At 44.6% G+C, this 24,381-nt stretch overlaps 1 protein-coding gene across 2 annotated transcripts in view; it reads right to left on the reverse strand.

The window, feature by feature from the left end:
- The window catches only part of RFC1 (replication factor C subunit 1), a 348,859-nt gene that overhangs the window by 43,797 nt on the left and 280,681 nt on the right, over positions 1–24,381 (reverse strand). For both annotated transcript variants that reach the window (XM_030191305.1, XM_030191306.1), the window contains 4 exons: positions 23,892–23,987; positions 22,800–22,898; positions 4,359–4,513; positions 3,786–3,903 (listed from right to left, as the gene is read on the reverse strand). In XM_030191305.1, the coding sequence (XP_030047165.1) occupies positions 3,786–3,903; positions 4,359–4,513; positions 22,800–22,898; positions 23,892–23,987 (468 nt within the window). The remainder of the gene's footprint in view (positions 1–3,785; positions 3,904–4,358; positions 4,514–22,799; positions 22,899–23,891; positions 23,988–24,381) is intronic.

Raw genomic sequence — 24,381 nt, forward strand, 5'->3', positions numbered from 1 at the left:
GCCGCTTGTACTTTGACCATAGCTCTCCATGCTGTCGTGTCCAGCGTAGCTGGTGTATTACAGTACCAATGGATGATTCCCGCTATACACTGAGTTTGTTTGCCGGAACAGTCCATGCTAGTTTGCCGGAACAGTCCATGCTAGCGCGACTCCACTCACACCATCCAACTTAACTTCAATAAAACTGTAAACTGTTATTTCCTTCTGCCAACCTGTCTTTAGCCACTTTAAGGTCACCCTGCACGTTAGGCACTCGATACTCCCAACAATCAGACCTTTTCAGACATCGAGGCTGCCATCTTGTCCAAGAATACTTTCGCTTCTTCCACCCGATCAAAAAAGTGTTCCTGTTCGTAATCCACTACCTTCAGCCTCGCTGGATAAAGTAAGCTGAAGCGGAGTTTTAGATCAAATAATTGGAAGCACACTGGCACAAAAGCTTTCAGGGCTGCGAACACCTTAGCAGAGTAGTCCTGGAAGCACAGAATGCGGGTATTTTGGTATTGTATCTGCTTCCACCACCCCCCCCCCCCCCCCCCCCGCAGCGCTTGAAGTAACAGCATCTTATGGGTATAATTAAGCACCCTAAAGATGACCACTCTGGGGTGATCTCCTCCCACTTTACGCTGTCCCAGCCAATAAGCCCTTTCCACCCGAAAATCGCCCACCAGATCTGGCAGTGCCGCTGCTTTGGGAAGCCAGTCCGCAAGAAATTTCCTTAAGCCTTTTTCTATTAGGGTTTCCGGAAGGCCCACCAGTCTTAAACTGTTTCGGCGGGAACGATTTTCTAAATGTTCTAACTTCTCCTCCAAAGCCGACAAGTGCTTCAAAAGCTGTGGTTGCCCCACGTCCTCAATGTTCCCCACACGTGGTTGCACCGCCTGAAGTTCCACTGCCATTGCAACGTACCTGTCCTCCATCCCGTCCAATTTGTCCAGGATCTGTTGAAATTTGGATTCCGTCTGCTCCACCGCCGCTTTGACCTCCGTTATTATCTCCACTGCCCACTGACAGCACTGCCCACAGAGGGAGGGGGGGCGATTTTCTGTCGATTCAATCCTCACCTCCAACGTTCTTTTGCTGGCTGGTGCTGGTTTCGCTTTCCTCTCATTGATCCGCCCTCTGACGTCATCACGTTCCAACGCGAGGACGGACCAATGGGAATTGTGTTACGAACCCAGGCATCCAGACGTAGAACGCTGGAGGTGCAAATTATTATATAGGATGTCACTGAAAATCTCTAAGACAGCACCAGGGTTGTCTGGGAGTGGAGCCTGGAAAGAGCCAGGAATTATCCACATTGTATAATTATACTACAGCAAGAGGCCCTCACTGGATGCCCACCGGAAGGGTGGAAGGCCAGATTTTAGGACTCAGGCTGTAAAAATACCAGCTAGGTTTAAAAATCTATGACTGGCTGAGCAAGGACTTGCTTTTCCTGCAAGTTAATATGCGTTCTAGTTTAAGATCTATCCACTGGAATAGTGGTGGGCCAAGCTACATAGCTTTGTACAGCTGAAAAGCACTGCCTAGGCCTGATAACCTACTAATGGCCTTATAGATGAGTCTTAACAAAATCAGGTACAAATTGAATGTAGCACTTATTAAAATGGAGTTTGTCTTTCTATAAGATGAAACTGAGATCATAAGATAATAGAAAAAGAGGAAGTGAAACTGATATGCTAAAAATAAGATGTTCTGGCAGAAGAGAAAACATGTTGACAAAAGAGGAAATTGCACAATAACTTGCAAAAGCTAGAACGGAAGCACCTGGCCGGATAGGAAAATATGATCTCAGAAATTGTGAAATATTAGAAAAAAAGGGGTCCTGCCATAGACTTCTATTGAGATCTGTGGGTATAAAAGAAGGGAGATTTTGGCTTAATTTCGGAGTCCTTCCCCGACACCTTGGAAGCAGCGAAGCTCTGTCCGGTTATATCCAGAATCTGTCCAACTTCTGTACCTAACTGAAGACCCTATTTGGGGTGAGCTGTCCAACTGAATCTGTAATTTGTACCAACTGGAAGACTTGTCTTTGGGTAAGAAATAAAATGTACTTATCTTCCTAAAACTATGTTTGTCTTAATTTCTATCTATTCTTCATTTCCCATTTATTCTACAAACTAATCTACACACACACCTGACACTCATTGTGTGTACAAAATACTGTTACATTTTAATAGAATACATTTGGGTACACAGATGCCCAAGGATTCATTTAAATCCAGATAAACAGAAAGCTGTGGTCATGGGAATCAGATTGGAACTGAGCCTTCTGATGCCTCCACAACGCCGCAAACAGATTGTGGAGGCACAAACCCTCTGTACACCTCCGTGGGAAAGGGTCTCCCCGGGGCGTAGAGAGGGGCAATTAAAACAACATACTGGTGATATTCAGTGCCAGTATCCAGGCAACTTAAGACAAAAAAAAAAGGTGACCTTAGTAAACCAGATAATAAAGCTGAATATTGCCATTATCCAGATATTTGCAGCAATCAATGCCTTAGCTAGATATTCAGTGCAGAATATCTGATTATATATCTTTAAATGCCACAGATAGCATTTAAAAGAAACAGCAACTGCAGAGTTTGAGTATTGAACTGTTAGTTTATGATTAGCTTCTTGAATTCTTTAAAGGAGTACAACTGGTTCATCCTTGCCAATTTGATTTTCATAAGGTTTATGGGAATGAATCATTCCTCTTATCCATAGCAAATGCAGTTCATATAGCAATCAATCAGGCCTAAGATTCATCTATAGTGCCCTGGATCTGTTCACTGAAGTCAATGTCATTGACCATCCTTTGTTGTTAGGTTTGCAAGGACAGGAGTAGCTGTTAAATCATGTGAATGGCTGAAGGGTATAACCTCCACTCCAATAAAATCTTTAATGCAGTGTTTCACATGGTTCATTTCTTTCTCCTCTCCTTTTTCATGTTTAAGGCTACTTGCATCACTCATTAAATGTTTCACAATCAGCTACCAACACCCTATCTGGCTGAATATAACTCCTTAAGGCAGTGGTTCCCAAACCTGGTCCTGGAGGCACCCCAGCCAGTCAGGTTTCAGGATATCCACAATGAATATTCATAAGAGATTTTCATGCAGTGGAGCCAGTGCATGCAAATTTCTCTTATGAATATTCATTGTGGGGGTGCTGAAAACCTGACTGGCTGGGGTGCCTCCAGGATCAGGTTTGGGAACCACTGCCTTAAGGGAACTGCATTGCTCTCAACACCGTATGCCTTCCTCTTCAGCACTGCAAAGACCATCTGGGACAGTTGCATTAGAATTTAAAGGCAATCAAATGTAGTAGCTCTCTCTTAAGCCCTGATCAGTTCCCCCAGCTGCACATGTTAGCAAGGCCAATGGTTCTGTGCAGCATGAAAAGATACTCATCTAAAAAGGCTCCTTCTTCTCTGCACCTTCAACTGGCAGGATGAAACCACAATACAATTTTCAGGGCAAAGGGAGCCAGTAGACGTGGGAATGATGTAATGATGAAATACTCCCAAGGCACTGCACCACAAAATTCACACTCTGTTGTGCTATAGGTAAGATCCAGCTCCTTGTTCTTTGCTTATTAATCTCCCTTTAAGGCTACACAGAGGAATTATATGGACAGTTTGCATACCTATAATAAAGCACAATACCCTGCGATCAGAAAAAAAAAATAGAAGAGTGCTGTGTGACAACTAAACTACCTTAAGGCAAAGAGCAGTGGCTCCTACCAGTGGTTTCTTGTACATCTATTTACACATGTAAAGATTTTTAAAAATTGCATACCTGAGTAGGAAGGAGACTCCAGGTTTGGCTACTGCGGATCCGTCTATCTACAAGGTCACCATCACATATGCTGTCTGCTGTTCTACTTAAAAGCAGCAAGTGTTTTTTCATATCACCTCTACAAAAGAAAAATAAACTATTTTACTGCAAACCGCTTTTACTTTTTAATATACATAAAATACCCAGTGCAACAGTGCAGAAATTTGTGCTGCATATTGTCACATCTGAGATCCTAGCTGAAGCCCAGCTTGGGGTCCTGCTTCTCATATTGGATCACCTGTAGTTGATGCAACAGTTACAATCCCCAGGTAACAAATGAGTGCAACACCCACTAGCTGCACTCATTATGCTGTTACTCACTAGCATTGGTAGAACTGGAAACAACCTTCAACAAAGCTACTTTGATACAATTACTAGTCTGTATTTATATACCCAAAAAGTGTCTTGACAAATATTAGAAATTATAAACAATGGCTCTGTAATCAGATGGCAAATAAAAAGAAGCACTGGGAGAAGAAAGAAATCTAAATTAATTATAAATGGCCCAAAAGAAATGGTAGGACTAACACTCACCCAGCAGCAGCAGGTGTAACATATAGGTAGTTTTCCTGGACAAAGAGAGGTGCCAGAGAGTAATCATGGAAAAAGAGGTCTGACTTGTCTATAAGAGTCATGTGAGAAGTCTCCTCCCCGGCAGTAAAAACTTTTCGAACAACATCAAAAGGGCCCTAGAGTGAAAATAAAAGTGGATTTAGATAACTTCTATTTTAAAATGTTTTTAGTATAAAGCATATGCAAATTAAAGTGTACATGTACTTTGTAATCTCCAATTTGTGCAAGTATAAAATAGCCATACAGACTTCTGAAAATCCCACAGATACATGCTTTTTACACTTCCAGAAATACCTCTTTTTAATTCAGTTCTAAGTACACATGCATTGGAAGCCCACGTGAACTTACTATCAGGCCAGTTTACCCACATAAGTGGCTTTGCAAATTGCCATCTGGGAAGAGGGGCTAAATCAGGGGTGCCTGACTTCAGCTCTTCAGAACCCAGTCAGGTTTTCAAGATTTCCACAAAGAATATGCTTGAAATCTATCTCAATACAATGGAGGCTGTGCATGCAAATAGATTGCATATATATTTATTGAGGAAATCCTGAAAACCTGAATGAGCTGCAGCCCTGAAAGACTGACATCGGACACTCCTTGGCTAAATACTTATCCCTCAGGAGGTCACACTGATACACACGTGACTTTGGACTGTGGACAGCAAAATGAAAAAAAGAAAATTATTCCCAACAAACACGTAGTATAGCGAAGACTGGAATCTTCTTCTCTTTGGATCAAAATTTAATACAGTTTATACAGAAACTAATCAAACTGATCCATGTCATCAAAAATCTTTGCAAGAATCCCAATTATAGTGACAGCTACAATTTGTATAGGGAGGGGAAGGATACAAGCTGGACCTAATTACCCCATGGTGTTATTCTAATGGCCACCAACAACCATCCAATAAACAGCAAACATATCACCATGCAAAAATCAAGCTTACAAAATATTTGTTATATACAAAGGTGAATGAGGCTCCAAATTACAGAACAAAGTAACTATTGAACTCTTAAGTCCAACACAGGTAGCAAGAAAACGTCGGGAGTATAGCACAGAAGATAAAACTCGCTGCATCTTTGCGAGAAAAACAACAGGAACCAAGGATGGATTAAGGGCATATCTAGCTACATTCAAAAGATTTCAAAATCCACGGGACTACTAGGCAAGTGATTGCAGGTGCTAAATTGACCAATCTTTCCCAGAAACGACTTGAGGAATGAGATTTAGTCTAATGATGACTATGTGGGGATAATTTTTTTTCCCAAATCTTTTTATTATTAAAAGTCAAGAATACAGTACAGACTGCAGGTGTTTAACTCTTATACCCAACAATCACATTCATAACATTTTTTCATACATCGAAAACAGCACTGTATGAATACCCTCTAAGGGTACTCTTCCACCTCCTCCATCCCCCTCCCCCCACCATAACTGACACAGAATGAAACTAACTTGCTTCTGTTACTGGAAATCTGGCTCACATGGTTGTGCTGGAAAAGCCTAGAAGGCTTCCTGGATATCCTTCATTTAATCCTTTTACCTTTAGCTTCACATATTTGGTCTGCTTTTATCTGACATGCCCTTGTTTATCACAGATTTCTAAAGGGCTTACTAAGGAGCCTTCACCTCCCTTTTCAGCTAGTAACTTGGAACAGAAGCATTCATTTTTTGTGTATGTGCATATATGCATATATCCTATGTATATTCTGATTGGTCACTCTGGCCAGGTTCTGCCCCGCTTGGGACGGGCAGAGCAACGGCATAATTGCGACTATACACTGGTACTTTTAAGGAGCATTTTTTTTCTTTTTCCTCTGTTATTCCATCCCTGTGCACTGTGGGCATGTTGCCACAATTCTCCTCAATCCAGACTCTACATGTCCCCACCTCATGCAAGGAAGGAGAGACTGTTATGAAGAACCTCTACCTATAACCAGAAGCTATGTAGCTGCTTACTCTGTTGGATCATATTAAAGGTACTTATTGTATCTACTTTCCTGGGTGATTGAATGTGTCTGTAAGTTTGGGAACACTTGTCATTCGAAAATACAAAAGAATCAGCAAGGTATCAGCCACAGTTGCTGCTGTTCTAGATCAATAACCCTAAATGAAACAATAGCAGAGGAGCACCTGTAGCCTCAAAGGCAAATACTATAATATTTCATCCAATCATTAAGAATTGTTTAAAAGTGAACTGTGTGCCATGGGCAAAAAAGAGTAGACCAATAAAGTTCTCAGAGTAGCCAAGTTCTTCCATTGCTTTTCTTCTTTACAACTATCCTAAGTGTATCTCAGTGGCAAGTGTAAGTGACTTCCTTTCTGGATAAGGAAAGACTAAGTACCTCCAATAAAGCAAAGTTACTTACCTGTAGCAGGTGTAACCTGAGGACAGCAGGCATATATTCTCACATGTGACTGATGTCATCCATGGAGCCCGGTGCAGACACTGTCAATTGCACTGTCACTTTAAATCCTTGAAGAAGTGCCCCCACCACACATGCACAGGTGCATTCCTGCCCAATGCTCGAGCACAGTACCAGCAGTCCAGCACTAAAGCTAAGAAGACAACTCCAAGAGGAGATGAGAGGAATGAGAGAATATATGCCTGTAGTCCTTGAAGAACACCTGCTACAGGTAACAGCTTTCTCCAAGGACAAGCAGGCATAATATTCTCACATGTGGAACTCACTAGCTACCAGGCTCACACCATAAATGAATTTTGCGACTAAGTAGATAATGACCCTGCTGGAAAAAAGGGCCAGAGGGTGGAGTTGACTTTTAGTAAAAAGATTCTGCCATACTGCTTATCTAAACTGGCTATCCCGCCTAGGATGTTGCTTTAAACAGTAGTGAGGGTGTGGACAGAAGACCATGCAGCTGCCTTGCAAATGTCTTTACTGGAGGCAGAGCAAGAATGGGCTACTGAAATCACCATGGCTCTTACATTGTGATCCGTGACTCAGCCACGAAGGGTCAGACCGGCCTGAGTATACGTGTAGGAGATAGTTAGACAGTCAAGCAAGCAGAGATAGTACATTTAGTAATGGGTATCCCTATTGTTAGGGTCAAAGGATACAAAGAGTGTTTATTTGCAGTCTAAGGCATGCAGTGCTGCTTCTTCAGAAGGAGGGTGTAGCTTAGGGAAGAAGACAGGTAGTACAATGGACTAAGGTGGAACTCTAATACCACTTTAGGGAGACATTTGGGGTGGGCTCAGAGAACAACCCTGACATGGTAGAACCTGGCGTAAGGTGAGTCTGCCACAAGGGCATGAAGTTCACTTACTCTTCTAGCAGACTACTACCATATGTGAGGAACTTCAGAAAACATGAATGAAGTGGTTCAAAAGGAGATTTCATGAGAGCTGTGAGGATGACATTAAGATCCCAAACCAGTTTGATAGGAGGTTTGTATGAAATAAATTTTTCATGAATCTTATTATTAGGAGATGAACGGAAACTGATTTATTATCAACTCTAAAGTGAAACTCATTAATGGACTCAAATGCACTCTGACAAATAATTTTGAGGCCAACATCCGAAAGATTAAGGAGGTACTCCATAAGAGTAGGAAGACAGCACATAAGAGGGTTGAGAGCTCTGGCTGTGCACTAGAGGGAAAATCTCTTCAACTTAAAACGGTAACATTTTTGTGCAGAGACTAGGAGTATACTAGAAACTCCATCTGGAAGGTTTAAGGAACAAAAAGCTATGTCGTCAGGAACCAAGCTATCTAGGCTAAAGAGTGAGGGTCTGGAAGGAGGAGGTATCCCTATTTCTGTGTTAGTAGAGTTGGAAAAGGATTTAACCTCAATGGTTCTCTGCATGACAACTCTAAGAGGAGAGGGAAACAGACATAATAAATGACTGTTTCTAGGAGCAACTAGTCCAGGAACCAACACGAGGGGGAGCTATTTTAGATCTAGACTTTGGTGGAATACAGGGCATAGTACGAGAGGTAATGCAGTTGGGTCCGCTGTGAAACAGTGATCACACCATGATCAAGTTTGATCTGCTATATGGAATGAAACCACAAAGGAAATCTACTGCACCAGCATTTAATTTTCGAAAGGGTGACTATGATAAAATGAAGACAATGGTTAAAAAGAAGCTAAAAGGATCAGCTGTAAAGGTTAGGACATTAAATCAGGCATGGATGTTGTTTAAAAATACCATCTTGGAAGCCCAGACCAGACAAATTCCATGTATTTACAAGGGTGGAACGAAGATAAAATGACAGCCTGAATAGTTAAAAGGTGAACTGAAAGAGGCTGTTAAAGCTAAAAGAATGTCATTCAAAGAATGGAAAAAGGACCCAAATGAAGAAAATAAGAAGCAACATAAATAACGTCAAGCTAGTTGCAAAGCATTGATAAAGAAGACTAAAAGAGAATATAAAGAAAAACTCACAGTAACACCTTTTTCAGGTACATCAGAAGCAGAAACCCTGTGAGGGAATCTGTGGAACTGTTAGATCAAAAAGGAGCACTCAGAGAGGACAAGACAATAGTGGAAAAACTGAATGAATTCTTTGCTTCAGTCTTTACGGAAGAAGATGTAAGAGATCTACCAGTACCAGAAATGGTTTTCAAGGGTGATGGTATGGAGGAACCAAAACTAATCTTGGTGAACCTAGAAGATGTACTGACCCAAACTGACAAATTAAAGAGTAGCAAATCACCTGGATCGGATGGCATACACCCTAAGGTACTGAAAGAACTCAAACATGAAATTGCTGATCTGCTGTTAGTGATCTGTAACCTGTCATTAAAATCGTCTCTAGTACCTGAAGATTGGAGGGTGGCCAAGGTAACACCAATTTTTAAAAAGGGTTCAGGGGTGATGCAGGAAATTACAGACCGGTAAGCCTGACATCAGTGCCGGGGAACTATTATAAAGAATAAAATTACGGAACACATAAATAAACATGGTTTAATGGGACAGAGTCAGTATGGTTTCAGCCAAGGGAAGTCTTGCCTCATCAGTTTGCATCAATTCTTTGAAGACGTGAATAAACATGAGGATAAAAGTGAGCTGGTTGATGTAGTGTATCTAGATTTTCAGAAAGCTTTTGACAAAGTTCCTCGTGAGAGACTACTGAGAAAATTAAAGAGTCATGGGATAGGGAGACAATGTTCTGTTGTGGATTAGGAATTGATTATTGGACAGTAAACAGAGGGTAAGGTTAAATGGCCATGTCTCTCAATGGAGGAAGGTGACCAGTGAAATGCCGCAGGGATCTGTACTGGGACCGGTGCTATTCAACATAAAAACATGATGGCAGATAAAGGCCATATGACCCATCCAGTCTGCCCATCCTCTGTAACCCCTAATTCTTCCTGTTCCTAAGCGATTCCACATGCTTATCCCATGCCTTTTAAAATTATTTATAAATGATCTTACAATCGGGACGACGAATGAGGTGAATAAATGTCACAGCCGTGGCCGTGCCCCACGTCCCGACTCACCTTTTCATCCAGTGATCAGGCTCTGCTGCTTCTCCAGAATGCCTCCCTGGCGCTACGATCCTCCTGCACTGATGCTTCTGCTGCCTGTTTCCTATTTTCCAAGCTCCATTCAAGAGATTATCCAAGCCTGACTCTGATGTTCCAGCATTCTAGCCTCATTTCATAAGTGCATAAGTGCTGCCATACTAGGACAGACCAAAAGTCCATCAAGCCCAGAATCCTGTTTCCAAGAGTGGCCAACCCAAGTTACAAGTAACTGGCAAGATCCCAAACCAGTACAATACATTTTATGCTGCTAAGCCTAGAATTAAGCAGTGGATTTTCCCCAAGTCCATCTTAATAACGGCTTATGGAGTTTTCTTTTAGTAAGCTATCCAACCCTCTTTTAAACCCCGCAAACTGCTTTTACCACATTCTCTGGCAATGAATTCCAGAGTTTAATTACACGAATTCCAGAGACTATCCCAGTATTACAGCCTCTGTATGGTGCCCTTGCTGTATTCTTCAGTGCGTTCCAAGCCTCATTCCAGGGCACCAGAGGTTGTGACATCATTAGTGAAGGAACCATGGGACTCTAATGCATTGCCTTCGCAACAAGGTTTCCTGCCTAGTTGCACATGCCTGGTATTGTGAATCTCCTGTTTGCTTTTCATGTCTTCAGCTCCAGTTCCAGCCCTACTTGTCTTCAGCTCTACTTTCAGCCCTGCTTACCTCCAGCTCCGATTGTCTCCAGCTCCAGCCCTGACTTGCCTAGTTTCTGCCTTAGTGCTCTGTCCTGCCCGGGTGGCTCGCCTGCCGCTAGCTGGTAACCGGCAGCAGCCCAAGGGCTCACCTTCCCTGAGATTGTGATAAAAAATTTGCAGATAACACAAAACTATTCAAAGTTGTTAAAATACTGTAAAAAATTACAGGAAGACCTTAGGAAACTGGAAAATTGGGCACCCAAATCACAGATGAAACCTAATACAGACAAATGCAAAGTGATGTCTATTGAGAAGAATAATCCAAATCATAGTTACCTGATGCTAGGGTTCCGCACCCAAGAAAAAGATTTAGGTGTTGTTGTAACAGTACTCTGAAATTGTCTGCCCAGTGTGTGGCGGCAGCCAAAAACACAAATAGGATGCTATGAATTAGGAAAGGGCCAGTAAATAAGACCGAGAATACTATAATGCCTCTGTATCGCTCCATGGTGCGACTTCACCATTGGTACTGCTTTCAGTTCTGGTCGCAGTATCTCAAAAAATGATAGAGCGGAATTAGAAAAAGTTCAAAGAACAGTAACCAAAATGATAAAGGAAATGGAGCTTTTCTCATAAGGAAAGGCTAAAGAGGATAGGGCTCTTCAGCTTGGAAAAGAGACGGATGAAAGGAGATAAGATTGAGGCCTACAAAATCCTGAGTGGTGTAAAATGAGTAGAAGTGAATCACTTTTTTACCCTTTCAAAAAGTACAAATACTAGGGGACACTCAAAAAAAAGCACTTGTAAGAATACTGGAGCCATTTGACCTCTGAGAACGGTGATCAATATGATCAGATTTGATATCGGCTCAGGAGTAAGTGCACAAAGGAAATCCAATACGTTGGCATTTAACTTTCAAAAAGGAGACTATGATTAAATGAGAAGAATGGTGAAAAAAAAAACTTAGAGGAGTAGTTGCAAAGGTCAAAAATTTACATTAGGTGTATATTAGGATGCTGTTCAAAAATACCACCCTGGAAGCCCAGGCCAGTTATATTCCAAGTATTAAAAAAAGGAAGAAGGAAGGCCAAATGACAGCTGGCAGGGTTAAAAAGTGAGGTGAAGTAAGCTATCAGAGCTAAAAGAAAATCCTTCAGAAAATGGAAGAAGGATCCATCAGAAAATAAATGGCAACTCAAATGCAAAGAGCTGATAAGGAAGCCAAAGAGAGACTTTGAAAAAAAGGTTGTGCTGGAGGCAAAAACACATAGTAAAAACTTTTTTAGTTATATTAGAAGCAAGAGGTTGGCAAAAGTTGGACCGCTAGAAGATCGCGGGGATAAAAGGGACACACAGGGAGGACAAAGCCATAGCACAGAGATTAAATGAATTCTCTGCTTCGGTCTTCACCGAGGAAGATTTGGAGAGATACCGATGACAGAAATGGTATTCAAAGCTGATGAGTCATAGAAACTGAACCAAATATCTGTAAACCTGGAATATGTAATGGGGCAATCTGACAAACTGAAGAGTAGCAAATCGACTGGACCAGATGTATTCATCCCAGAATACTGATAGAATTGAAAAATGAACTTGCAGAACTATTGTTAGTAATAAGTAATTTATCTTTGAAATTAAGCATGGTACCGGACGATTGGAGGGTGGACAACATAACGTTGATTTAAAAAAAAAAAAAAAAAGTTGCAGAGGTGATCCGGCAAATTATAGACCGCTGAGCCTGATGTCGGGCAGGGCAACATGGTAGAGACTATTATAAAGAACAAAATTAAAGAGCATATTCAAAAGCCAACATGGATTTAGTGCAGGGAAATCTTGCCTCACCAATCTATTACATATTTTTGAAGGGGTGTGCATAAAGGTGAGCCAGTTGATATTGTGTATCAGTATTTTCAAAAGGCATTTGACAAAGTACTTCATGAAAGAGGAAATTGGAGTCATGGGATAGGAGGCAGTGTACTATTGTGGATTAAAAACTGGATAAAAGATAGAAAACAGAGAGTAGGGTTAAATGGTCAGTATTCTCAATGGAGAACAGTAGAAAGTGGGGTCCCCCAGGGGTCTGTGCTGGGACTGTTGCTCTTTAACATATTTATAAATGAGCTAGAGATGGGAGTAACTAGTGAGGTAATTAAATTTGCTGACAACACAAAGTTATTCAGAGTTGTTAAATCGCAAGAGGATTGTGAAAAATTGCAATAGGACTTTACGAGACTGGGAATCCAAATGACAGATGACATTTAATGTGAGCAAGTGCAAAGTGATACATGTGGGAAAGAGGAACCCAACTATAGCTATGTGATGCAAGGTTCCACATTAGGAGTCACCGACCAGGAAAGGGATCTAGGAGTTATCACTGATGATATGCTGAAACCTTCTGCTCAGTGTGCTGCTGCAGCTAAGAAAGCAAACAGAACGTTAGGTATTAATAGGAAACGAATGGAAAACAAAAATGAGGATGTTATAATACCTTTGTATTGCTCCATGGTGTGACAGTACGTTGAATACTGTGTGCAATTCTGGTCACCGCATCTCAAAAAAGATATAGTGGAATTAGAAAAGATGCAGAGAAGGGAGACAAAAATGATAAAGGAGATGGGACGACTTCCCTATAAGGAAAGGCTAAAGCGGCTAGGACTCTTCAGCTTGGAGGAAAAAACGGCTGAAGGGTGATATGATTGAGGTCTATAAAATAATGAGTTAAATGGAATGAGTGGACGTGACTCACTTGTTTACTTCTTTCCAAAATACTAGGACTAGGAGGCACACAATGAAGTTACAAAGTAGTAAATTTAAAACAAATCAGAGAAATGATTTCTTCACTCAACAAGTAATTAAACTGGAATTCATTGCCAGAAAATGTGGTAAAAGCAGTTAGCCTAGCAAGGTTTAAATAAGGTTTGGATAACTTCTTAAAAGAAAAGTCCATAAGCCATTATTAAGATGGACTCGGGGACAATCCACTGCTTATTTCTAGGATAAGCAGCAAAAAATGTATTGTACTATTTCGGGATCTTGCCAGGTATTTTTAACCTGGATTGGCCACTACTGGAAACAGGATGCTGGGCTTTGATGGACTTTTGGTCTGTCCCAGTTTGGCAACACTTATGTTCTTATGTTCCCTCAATGCTCAACATTGCTGTCCCTTGGTGCCAATGAGGACGATATCGAACCTGTGTCGGATCTGATGCTGACTGGTCCTGGGGCCTGATGTCAAGGGACGAGGAGACCTCCTCAATGCTTGTGCACTCCCAGTGGTAGATAAAGCCTGAGCACCCACTGAGGTTGATGCTTATGGTGCTGAAGTCGATAGGTCAGCCTTTAAGGAGCCAAAAGGTTTCTCCTGCTGAACCTGATGCGCCCTCTGTGTCCTCAACTGCATTTTTAAACAGAGAGAGCAAGAGATAAGCTCAAGTGTGCGGGTCCGTTGCAGAGATCACCCAACTGCATTGGGCACACCTTTTGAAACCACTAGGGATCTTCCTGGACATCGAGAAAAGAATCGCAGCTAAATTAAATTCCTCAATTTTGAGAGCCAAAAAGGAGCAAGGCTCAAATAGGGGTCAGAGCTCAAACCTATAAAATGGCATCTAAATGTGATGGGCAGAGTCTGGGAGGTGCACACATTTATGGTGCTAGCATAAGTGATCATGCCTTAATTCTATATACATTTTTGACATGCTACACTAGTATTCTATAAAGAAAAGTGGGTACTGATAGAATAGACGCAAAGTAGGCATCTAAATTTAGGTGCCATTTTATAGAACTACGCTCCAAATGACTGGTATTCATTGCCTTGTCGAATAGAGACCCTATGGAGACTAAAATGCATGATCAACAGAAGGCAGAAAAGGAGATGGATGTTTCAAGCAGAGCAAATTTATATCAGGGGATCAAACTAAGTTCAAACTTGATTAGGTACTAGAAGGTATATATAAAGTTGGGATCAAATACTTAAGTGGTTTAGATGAAATGTAGTGTGTACGCATGTTGAATGATTATAGCTTTCAAAAGTTTTGTGTGTTGCCTGTTTAGGTTGGAGTGTGCTCAAAGACTGAGAAAGCACTGTGACACAAAACAGATGAGCATCCCTTTCAGGCTGATGAAAGTTTGTAAGGTATAGTATAGTTCTAGTTTGCCAGTGTATTCTATCATGATTGGAATGGAGACCAAAACAAAAATGTGAAATGAATGTTTCTTCATGATATACAGTGCTGTTGCTAAGGAAGTGAGGGCATAATAAACTGTAGAATGTGCGTGCCAAGGCCCTTTACTGTTCTGCTTTATGATGTCACCACATTGGTCACACTTCCACTAATCCTGCAGAATCTCACCTCCTTGCACTAAATAGAAAAACACATTTCCATTGTACATTTCCTTTTCCTCAATAAATCCTATGAAGTTTGGCTGCATAACTGATTCTGAGCACATTTCAGTGGGCAAATGTTTTTGACTTTTGTAGCTTGAGCTGACAGAAGCATCGCATGGCTTCTGCCACCCAAAGCCAGATGTTAGTTGCACCATGAGAGCAACTCAGCACATTGGAAAAGGGATATTCAGACTCATACATAGTGTAATTAAGTAAATACCATATATGTGATTCTAAGTAGCAGCCATCCTAAACAGATGTGTACAGAAGATATAGCAAAATTACTCACCTGTAGCAGGTGTTCACCGAGGACAGCAGGCCAAATATACTCAGAGCTGGTTGACGTCATCCGATGGAGCCTGGTGCAGATGCTGACTAGCGAGACTAATTTTCCAGTAGTGTCCCACTGCACATGCGCTGGTGCCTTCCTGCCCAACACACACACGGGTTCCTCAGTCATTTAAATTAGCTAAAGAATACAACTCCAAGGGGAGCTGGGAGGGTATGTGAGAATACTTGGCCTGCTGCCTTCGGAGAACACATTATACAGGTAAGACTTAACTTTGCTTTCTCCGAGGACAAGCAGGCTGCTCTATTCTCACAGTTGAGAATCCCTAGATACCAGGTTCACCAAAAACAACGTTAGGATAACAGGGACTCAAAATGTTGAGGCCTAAAAGCCAATTAACCTGAAACTATTTCCATACTAGTTGTAAAGTTGCACAATGGAACAGAAGAAAGGTAAAATTATGTATCATACCTGATAATTTTCTTTCCCTTAATCATAGCCGATCAATCCATAGACTGGTGGGTTGTGTCCATCTACCAGCAGGTGGAGATAGAGAGCAATCTTTTGCCTCCCTATATGTGGTCATGTGCTGCCGGAAATTCCCCAGTATGTCGATATCAAAGCTCCATCCACAGGACTCAGCACTTAGAGAATTACACCCACAAAGGGACACTCTGCCCAGCTCACCACCGCCGAAGCAGGGGAGGTGAAATATTCCAGCGCACCACCGCCGGGGCGGTGGGCAGGAACTGGCTTATCCTGCTACTGCAACCGCGGGAGGAGCTGGCTTACCCTAACACCACCAAAGCGGGAGGGATACAAAGCTACCCTACAGCCGCACGAAGCGGGAGGGAGTGCCGGCATAATTTAGTTATCAATCCAGCCACCGCCAAAACGGGGGGAGAGGAAGCAGCAGCTCACTGTAACACAAACTCGTCTCAACTCTTGAAGAATCCAAGTGAAAAAACTTGAACACGAAGTCCTCCTGAAGTAACTGAAGACTAAACTTGAACCTAAAATTCAACCAGAATATAAACAGTACAGATATCTGGGAGGGGCTATGGATTGATCAGCTATGATTAATGGAAAGAAAATTATAAGGTATGATGCATAATTTTACCTTCCATATCATCATGCTGATCAATCCATAGACTGGTGGGATGTACCGAAGCAGTACTCACCCAGGGCGGGACATGGAAATCCCTGAACGCAACACTGAAGCCCCAAACTGGGCCTCCGCCCGAGCAGCCACATCCAAGCGGTAATGTCGTGAGAAGGTATGAGTCGACGATCAAGTAGCCGCTCTGCAAATCTCTTCCAAGGAGACAGAGCTGGACTCCGCCATCGAGGCTGCCTGTGCTCTAGTAGAGTGTGCCTTCAGCTGAATAGGCGGAATTTTCCTTGCCGCCACATAAGCTGCCGCGATCGTCTCCTTCACCCAACGCGCCACCGTAGGCTTAGATGCCTGCAAACCCTTACGAGGGCCTGCGAACAGCACGAACAGGTGATCCGACTTCCGGAAATCATTGGTCACTTCCAAGTATCTGATGATGACCCGTCTAACATCCAGGTATTTGAGCGCAGGGTACTCCTCTGGGTAATCCTCCCTACGAAAGGAGGGTAGGTAAAGCTGCTGATTCACATGGAATCGAGAAACAATCTTGGGCAGGAAGGAAGGCACTGGGCGAATCGACACTCCTGCCTCAGTGAATCGCAGGAACGGCTCTCTACACGAGAGCACCTGGAGCTCGGAAACTCTTCTGGCTGATGTGATAGCCACCAGGAAGACCGCTTTCAACGATGCCCTTGGCAAGGGCTCGAAGGGCGGCTTCTGCAAGGTCCGTAGCACCAGATTGAGATTCCATGTAGGCACTATCGAGTGCAGAGGGGGGCGCAGGTGATTAACTCCTTTGAGAAAGAGCACCACATCTGGCTGTGAAGCCAGGCAAGCCCCGTTCAGACGACTCCTGAAGCAAGCTAGAGCCGCCACCTGGACTTTCAGCGAACTGAGCGACAGGCCTTTCTCCAGCCCCTCTTGCAGGAACGCCAACACTGAAGATATTGGGGCAGTGAAGGGCGATACAGAGCCTGCCTTGCACCACGACGCAAAGGTACGCCAAACCCTGGCATAAGTGGTAGAAGTAGAACACTTCCTTGCTCTCAGCATAGTGGCGATGACCTTGTCTGAGAAGTCCTTCTTCCTCAGCCGCTTCCGCTCAAGAGCCAGGCCGTAAGACCAAAGGGAGAGGGATCCTCCATCACCACGGGACCCTGATGCAAGAGGCCCCGCTCCGCTGGCAGCCGCAGAGGGCCGTCCACCGAGAGTCTGACTAAGTCCGCATACCAGGGACGTCTGGGCCAATCCGGACCCAACAGGATCACCCGGCCCAGATGCTTTGCCACCCGGCCTAGCACCCTGCCCATCATGGGCCAGGGCGGAAACACGTAGAGAAGCTCCTGTGCCGGCCACTGCTGGAGAAGAGCATCGACTCCCAGAGATCGAAGGTCCCGTCCTCTGCTGAAAAAACGCGGCACTTGGCAATTGGCCGAGGACGCCATCAGATCCAGGCTCGGCCGGCCCCAGCGTTTCGTGATATCCAAGAAAGCCCGAGCAAACAGTTGCCACTCTCCGGGATCCAAGGTATGACGACTGAGAAAGTCCGCCTTGACATTCATGACCCCCGCAATGTGGGCCGCTGACAGCTGTTCCAGATTCGCTTCCGCCCACAGGCATAGCTTCATGGCCTCCTTGGCTAGAGGGGCGCTCCTGGTACCTCCCTGGCGATTGACATAGGCCACAGCTGTGGCATTGTCCGACAGGACTCGTACAGGCCTCAGCACCAGTACCGGGAGAAACTCTAGAAGCGCCAACCGAATGGCTTGAGTTCCAGGAGGTTGATGGACCATTTCGTCTCTGCAGGAGACCAGAGCCCCTGCGCTGTCCGTCCCAGGCAGTGGGCTCCCCAGCCTGTCAAGCAGGCGTCTGTCGTGACGAGAACCCACTCCAGGGTCGTAAGAGGCATTCCTGCGGACAGCTTGCCTGGCCTCAGCCACCAACTCAGCACTTTTCACACCGCTGGATCCAAAGGAAGGCATACGGCATAATCCTCCGAGACGAGTCCACCGCCGCAGAAGAGAGTGCTGTAGTGGTCTCATATGAGCCCTGGTCCAGGGCACTACCTCCATCGTGGCCGTCATGGAGCCCAACAGCTGCACACAGTCCCAAGCTCGAAGAGTAGAGGAGGCTAGGAACTGGTCCACCTGGGTCCGAAGCTTGATGCTCCAGTTGTCCGGCAGGAACACTCTGCCCACTTGGGTGTCGAATCGAACTCCCAGATACTCCAGGGACTGAGTCGGGCGCAGCTGGCTTTTCTCCCAGTTGATGACCCATCCCAGGGAGCTCAGAAGAGCAATGACCCTGTCTGTAGCTCTCCCGCACTCCGCATAGGAAGGGGCTCGGATCAGCCAGTCGTCCAGATAGGGATGGACTTGCACTCCCTCCTTGCGGAGGTAGGCCGCAATGACCACCATTACTTTGGAGAAGGTCCGCGGAGCCGTAGCCAACCCGAACGGGAGGGCTCTGAACTGGAAGTGTCGGCCCAGTACTGCAAAGCGCAGAAAGCGCTGATGAGGCGATTAGATGGGAATATGTAGGTAAGCTTCCTTGATGTCCAGGGATGCCAGGAATTCTCCCTTTTTCACTGCTGCTATTACGGAGCGGAGGGTCTCCATCCGGAAGTGCCGAACTTTCAAGGCCCAATTGACTCCCTTGAGGTCGAGAATAGGCCGAGCAGAACCTTCTTTCTTTGGCACCACAAAGTAAATGGAGTAGCGCCCCGTGCCAAGCTGATCTACTGACACCGGGACCACCGCACCCAGGCGGATCAGGTTGTTCAAAGTCTGCTGCACAGCAGCTGCATTGACCTGGGACTTGCAGGGAGAGTTTACAAATCCGTCTCTTAGGGGTCGGCAGAACTCTAGCTTGTAGCCGTCTCTGATGACTTCCAGAACCCAAGCTTCTGAAGTTACCCTGGTCCACTCGCCCAGAAACGAGGACAACCTTCCTCCTATCTGCACTGGGCCATGGACCAGTTCCCCGTCATTGGGTATGCGACCCTGGGGGTGGGCCAGAGGACGAACCTCCGGGACGGCGGTCCCTGCGAAAGGAATGCTGCTTGGGGGAGAAGGTCCATCTGAAGGAAGCGGAGGCAGAGGAGGCCGACTTGCCCGGGCGATACCGACGGGCTTCCTGGAAATCGGCCCTTACAGGAACCAGGACGAGCACTGCTGGCCCGAGTCCTGACCTCCGGCAACCTCTTGCCCTTGGACGTGCCGAGCTCCATCACGATCTTGTCCAGCTCGTCCCCAAAGAGCAGCTTGCCTTTAAAAGGCAACTTGGCCAGGCGAGATTTAGAGGCATGATCAGCAGACCAGTGCTTAAGCCAGAGCCACCGCCGCGCAGAGACCGTCTGAGCCATACCTTTGGCCGAGGCTCTCAAAACATCATAGAGCAAGTCTGCCAAGTAGGCCAAACCCGACTCCAGGGTCGGCCATTCCGCCCTCCAGGAAGGATCCGAGGGGGAAGCCCGCTGCAAAACAGTCAGGCACGCCCTAGCCACGTAGGAGCCGCAAACCGAGGCTTGCAAACTCAGAGCAGCCGCCTCAAAGGATGACTTTAAGGCCGCCTCCATTCTCCTGTCCTGAGCGTCCTTCAGGGCAGTGCCACCTTCCACCGGCAGCTCCGTTTTCTTAGTCACGGCAGTGATTAAAGAATCTACCATGGGCCAGACAAAGGCTTCCCGTTCCCCCTCAGGCAAGGGGTACAGACGGGACATAGCCATGGCTACTTTCAGGCTCGCTTCAGGGGCATCCCATTGCGCTGAAATTAAGGTCTGCATGGCTTCATGAACGTGGAAGGTTCTAGGCGAGCGCTTCGTTCCCAGCATAATGGCGGAGCCAGTAGAGGCTGAGAGAGGGCCTTCCTCCGGAGAGGCAATCTTCAAAATGCTCATGGCCTGCACAAGCAGGTTGGGCAAATCCTCTGAGCGAAAAAGTCATGCTGCAGAGGGGTCATCCGCTCCATTCGAGCGAGGATCAGTCTCTTCCATAGAGTCCACTAAGGATCTCTGGGAGAACTCAGACACGCTGCCGTCATCCAAATCAGAGGAGACCAAGTCCCCCAGGGGTGGAAGATCCACCCGAGGGCGCTTGAGCATAAAGGCCTCATCACCCCTATCAGAGAGGGGAGCAGGGGCAGCGTTCTGCATAAGAAAGGCCTGATGCAGCAGCAAAATTAACTCAGGGGAGAAACCCCCCAGTCTGTGCATTTCTGCAGCCTGTGCCGCGGCCCTAGAGGCGCCCTCCATCTGCGCTCCCAAGAGCGGGGAAGAGGCGTGTTGCACGTCCAAGATGGCGTCCGGCGCAAAACTCTGAGAAGGAGCCGCGCGGGAAGAATGGCGCTTTAATTTCGCCGACTTTTACCGTCACCCGAGTCAAGGGCGACCAAGCTGTTAACGTCTCCCCCCTCGAGGGCGGCCCAAGAAGAATCCGTCCGAGCAGCGTGGCCGGTCACGACCGGGAGGGCGGCCAGCGGGGGATGGACGCCTAAGGCGGGAAAGGCCGCCGCGCCGGAGGAAAAACCGGGGAACTCTCCCGGCTCCGAAAGGGCGCCCAAAAAAGGCAACTCTACCTTCGAGCGCGCCCCCCCCCCCCACGCTTCCCCGCTAGGCACGCAAACGTGTTCCAGGGAGCGTCTTTTCGCGCCCTTGCCATCTGAGACCATAGCCACGTGGAGACCGTTCGGGGAACCCCCTGCCCGCTAGTAAAAGGTAAAAATTACCTGCTTCTTGCTCCGAGCTGCGACGACTTGTTCCAGTGAGCAGCTGCAAATGGACGCCCTTTTTGAACGTTTAAAAAATTGTTTGATTGTTTTTTTTAACGGAGCCAGCGGGAGGGGGGAGAAAAGGAGGGACCTGGCACCACCAGGTTTGCACTTGCTCACGAAGAGCCCTCAACCCCAGGTACTCAACAAAACCTAAACAATTAGGCTTGGAGACCTAGCCAGAGCTGCTGCTGTGCGACCACACACCTGCTGAGATAGAGAACATACTGGAGAATTTCCGGCAGCACATGACCACATAAAAATAAAATAAAATAAATAAAATATAGGGAGGCAAAAGATTGCTCTCTATCTCCACCTGCTGGTAGATGGACACAACCCACCAGTCTATGGATTGATCGGCTTGATGGTAAGGAAACTGGGCCTGGGGTGGGGGGCGCGTTGGATTCTAGACACCAAACTAATTCTTCAGGACTGCCTGCCTGAACCAGATATAATGCCGGAGACACCCTCTAGCAAATCTAAGGATTGCAATTCTATGCTCTCACTCCAAGCCGTGAGGGCCAGGGATTGGAAGTCAGGCGGTAGAAGAGATCCCTCATTATGTGTGATGAGGGATGGAAAATATTCCAATCTCCACGGATCTTTGGAGGACAACTCCAGAAGAAGAGGAAATCAGATCTGCCTCAGTCAGTAAGGAGCAATTAGGATCATAGTTTCCTAGTCCTGCTTGAGTTTCAGTAAAGTCTTCTCTATGAGAGGTGGAGGATACGCATACAGAAGTCCCTCCTCCCAATGTAAGAGAAAGGTGTCCAACACTAAGACTGCTATGTGATCTGAACCTGTAACAGAAATGGGAGATCTTGTTGTTGAGACGAGTGGCAAAAAGATGATGTCACCCAGCTGTGAGAATACTGAACAGACTGCTTGACCTCGGAGAAATGTATGTTTTCCAAAATGCATAGAGCTTCTAAGCCATGGTTTTTACCAGAAGATTTGAATACTATTTTCTTCAAATTTGTGAAGGAAAAATTTACAGACAAAAATAGAAAGTTTCAGTTTTTGGTGTACTGAATTCTATGAATAAGCAATACTAACTATTTTGCTGCCTTTGTCATGTTTATTCCACCTTTCTCCCTTCCCCTGATGAATTTAAAGGTGCCAACCACCATGGGCTGAATCTAGCTGGGATATTCAATGCCGAGCATAACCCAACACCAGATTAATGCTTAATGGCACTTGATATACCTCCTTTCAAAGAACAATCAAAGTGGTTCACAATAATAAAAAGAGATTTATAAGGAAGGTCACCAAAAGTTATCTGGGTCCTGGATAATATTCAGATCAGTGCCCTGATAACTGGCCAGAAAAGTTAAGACAGTCTTTTTGCTATCCTAACTTTATCCGAGTACTTACCGGCTAATGGACTAAAAATTACCACTAACCAGAAGTAGTGGTTCTACTCTGAACTCCAACATTAATCAGCTAGTTCCACGGGGGTCAGAGCACATATGTAGTGGCACTAGCTGGCTAACTGCCACTGAATATGTGTTCTGGGGCTGGCCAGTGGGATTTAGCCAAGTAGGAATCTTCCTACCCGGTTAAATCATTTTGAATATCTACCCCTTTATATTTTAGTACTGAAATTTATCATTCCATAGCACTTCATTCTGAGCTTATTACTTAATGTAGTACAGAAACTGTAGCCAAGAGAAGCTGACAACTCTCTCCTACCAGCTTGATATCCTTTTTGGCTCTGTTGGCATCATCTTTGGCCTGATCGTAATTCAGTGATTTACTTCTTGCACACCACATACTAAGATTATGTAAAACCTGTAAAAGAAACAAACCCAAAAAAGAATTTTAGTGATGAACTAGACAAAAATCAGATGCAAATGAATATAGCTAAAATAAAAATAATGTGTATTGTTTCAGACCTTTCTATTGGTCTTAATGGGTGTGCCAGTTAAGATTGCTAAGCAAATTAGAAATTTAGGGGTTGTATTGGAGTCAACTTTTTCATTTTGAGTGCAAGTTCAGACACTGATTCGTTCCCTATACTTCAAACTGAGAATGAAATCTCGTTTGAAGTCTATTGGAGTGACTTTAAAATGGTCATAGAGTCTATGATATTTAGTAGATTATTGTAACATTGTATATCTTAGGCTGCCAAAGTATTCTGTTCAAGCGCTTCAAATGGTAATGAACTCAACAGTATGACTGTTGATGAGACTTTCCCATTTTGAGCATATCTCCCCTTGTTTGAAGCGCTTGAAGTGGCTGCCGATGCAATGGAGGATATTGTACAAATTGCTGCTCATGGTTCATCAAGATATGTATCAGGATAGAGCTGTTTATTTAAAAACTGTATTGCAGTGGTATACATCACCACGATCACTGTGATCTGAACGTCAACAGTTGCTTGTGATCCCTGCATTACAATGTAGAAGCTTGTAGATTACAAAGCTGGGAACTTTTTCCATCCGAGGTCCACTTGAGTGGAACAATTTGCCAGTATGACTTAAGTGTGAAACCAATGGTCCTGAATTCCGGAAACAGCTCAGAGACTTTCTTTTGTATAAGGATCTTTTTTTTGTTCCGATTGTTGCATTTGTGCTTTATCTGATTCTTTTTGGTTTTTTTATTGAATGCTTTTATGGATGTTTTATTGTGACCCGCTCTGGATATAAGCGAGCAAGAAACTAATAAATCTAAATCTAGAAAAGCGACTATCAGGATACACAATAATAGAGAACCTGATAAGTTCTTGAAGTAAGTATTAAGGCAGTGTTTGAAATTAAGATCTCAAGAAGCCATCAGACTGACCTGTCGAATATCCTGATTAGCAGCCAAGATGATTTCATTCATTGCTGCAGGTGGAATCTTTAAACTTTCTTTATAGGCGATGGACATCATGGCACCCTACAATAAGCAATGTCGAAAAAAACAAAACAAAAAAAATATCTTCAGTAGTGCAATGCTAAGGTTAAAACAAATGGGTAGACAGGACTAAGGTGTGAAGAAATTACACATAAAAATTGCCATATTGGGTCAGATCAAAGTCTATTTAGGATCCCGCTTGTAACAGTGATCAAGCCAAGTCACAAATACCTGGAAGAATTCCAAGTCGCAGCAAGATTTCATGCTACTTAATCCTAATGATAAGCAATGCTTTTCCCAGGTCTATTTTAAATAACAGTTTATGTACTTTACCTCCAGGAATTTGTCCAAACCTTTTTTACCACATCTTCCGGTAACAAGCTCCATAGCTTAGTTATGTACTGAGTGAAAAAATATTTTCCTGTTTTACAAATAT

Source organism: Microcaecilia unicolor, chromosome 2, assembly GCF_901765095.1.
Source record: "Microcaecilia unicolor chromosome 2, aMicUni1.1, whole genome shotgun sequence".
In the NCBI taxonomy this organism is placed as follows: Eukaryota; Metazoa; Chordata; class Amphibia; order Gymnophiona; family Siphonopidae; genus Microcaecilia; species Microcaecilia unicolor.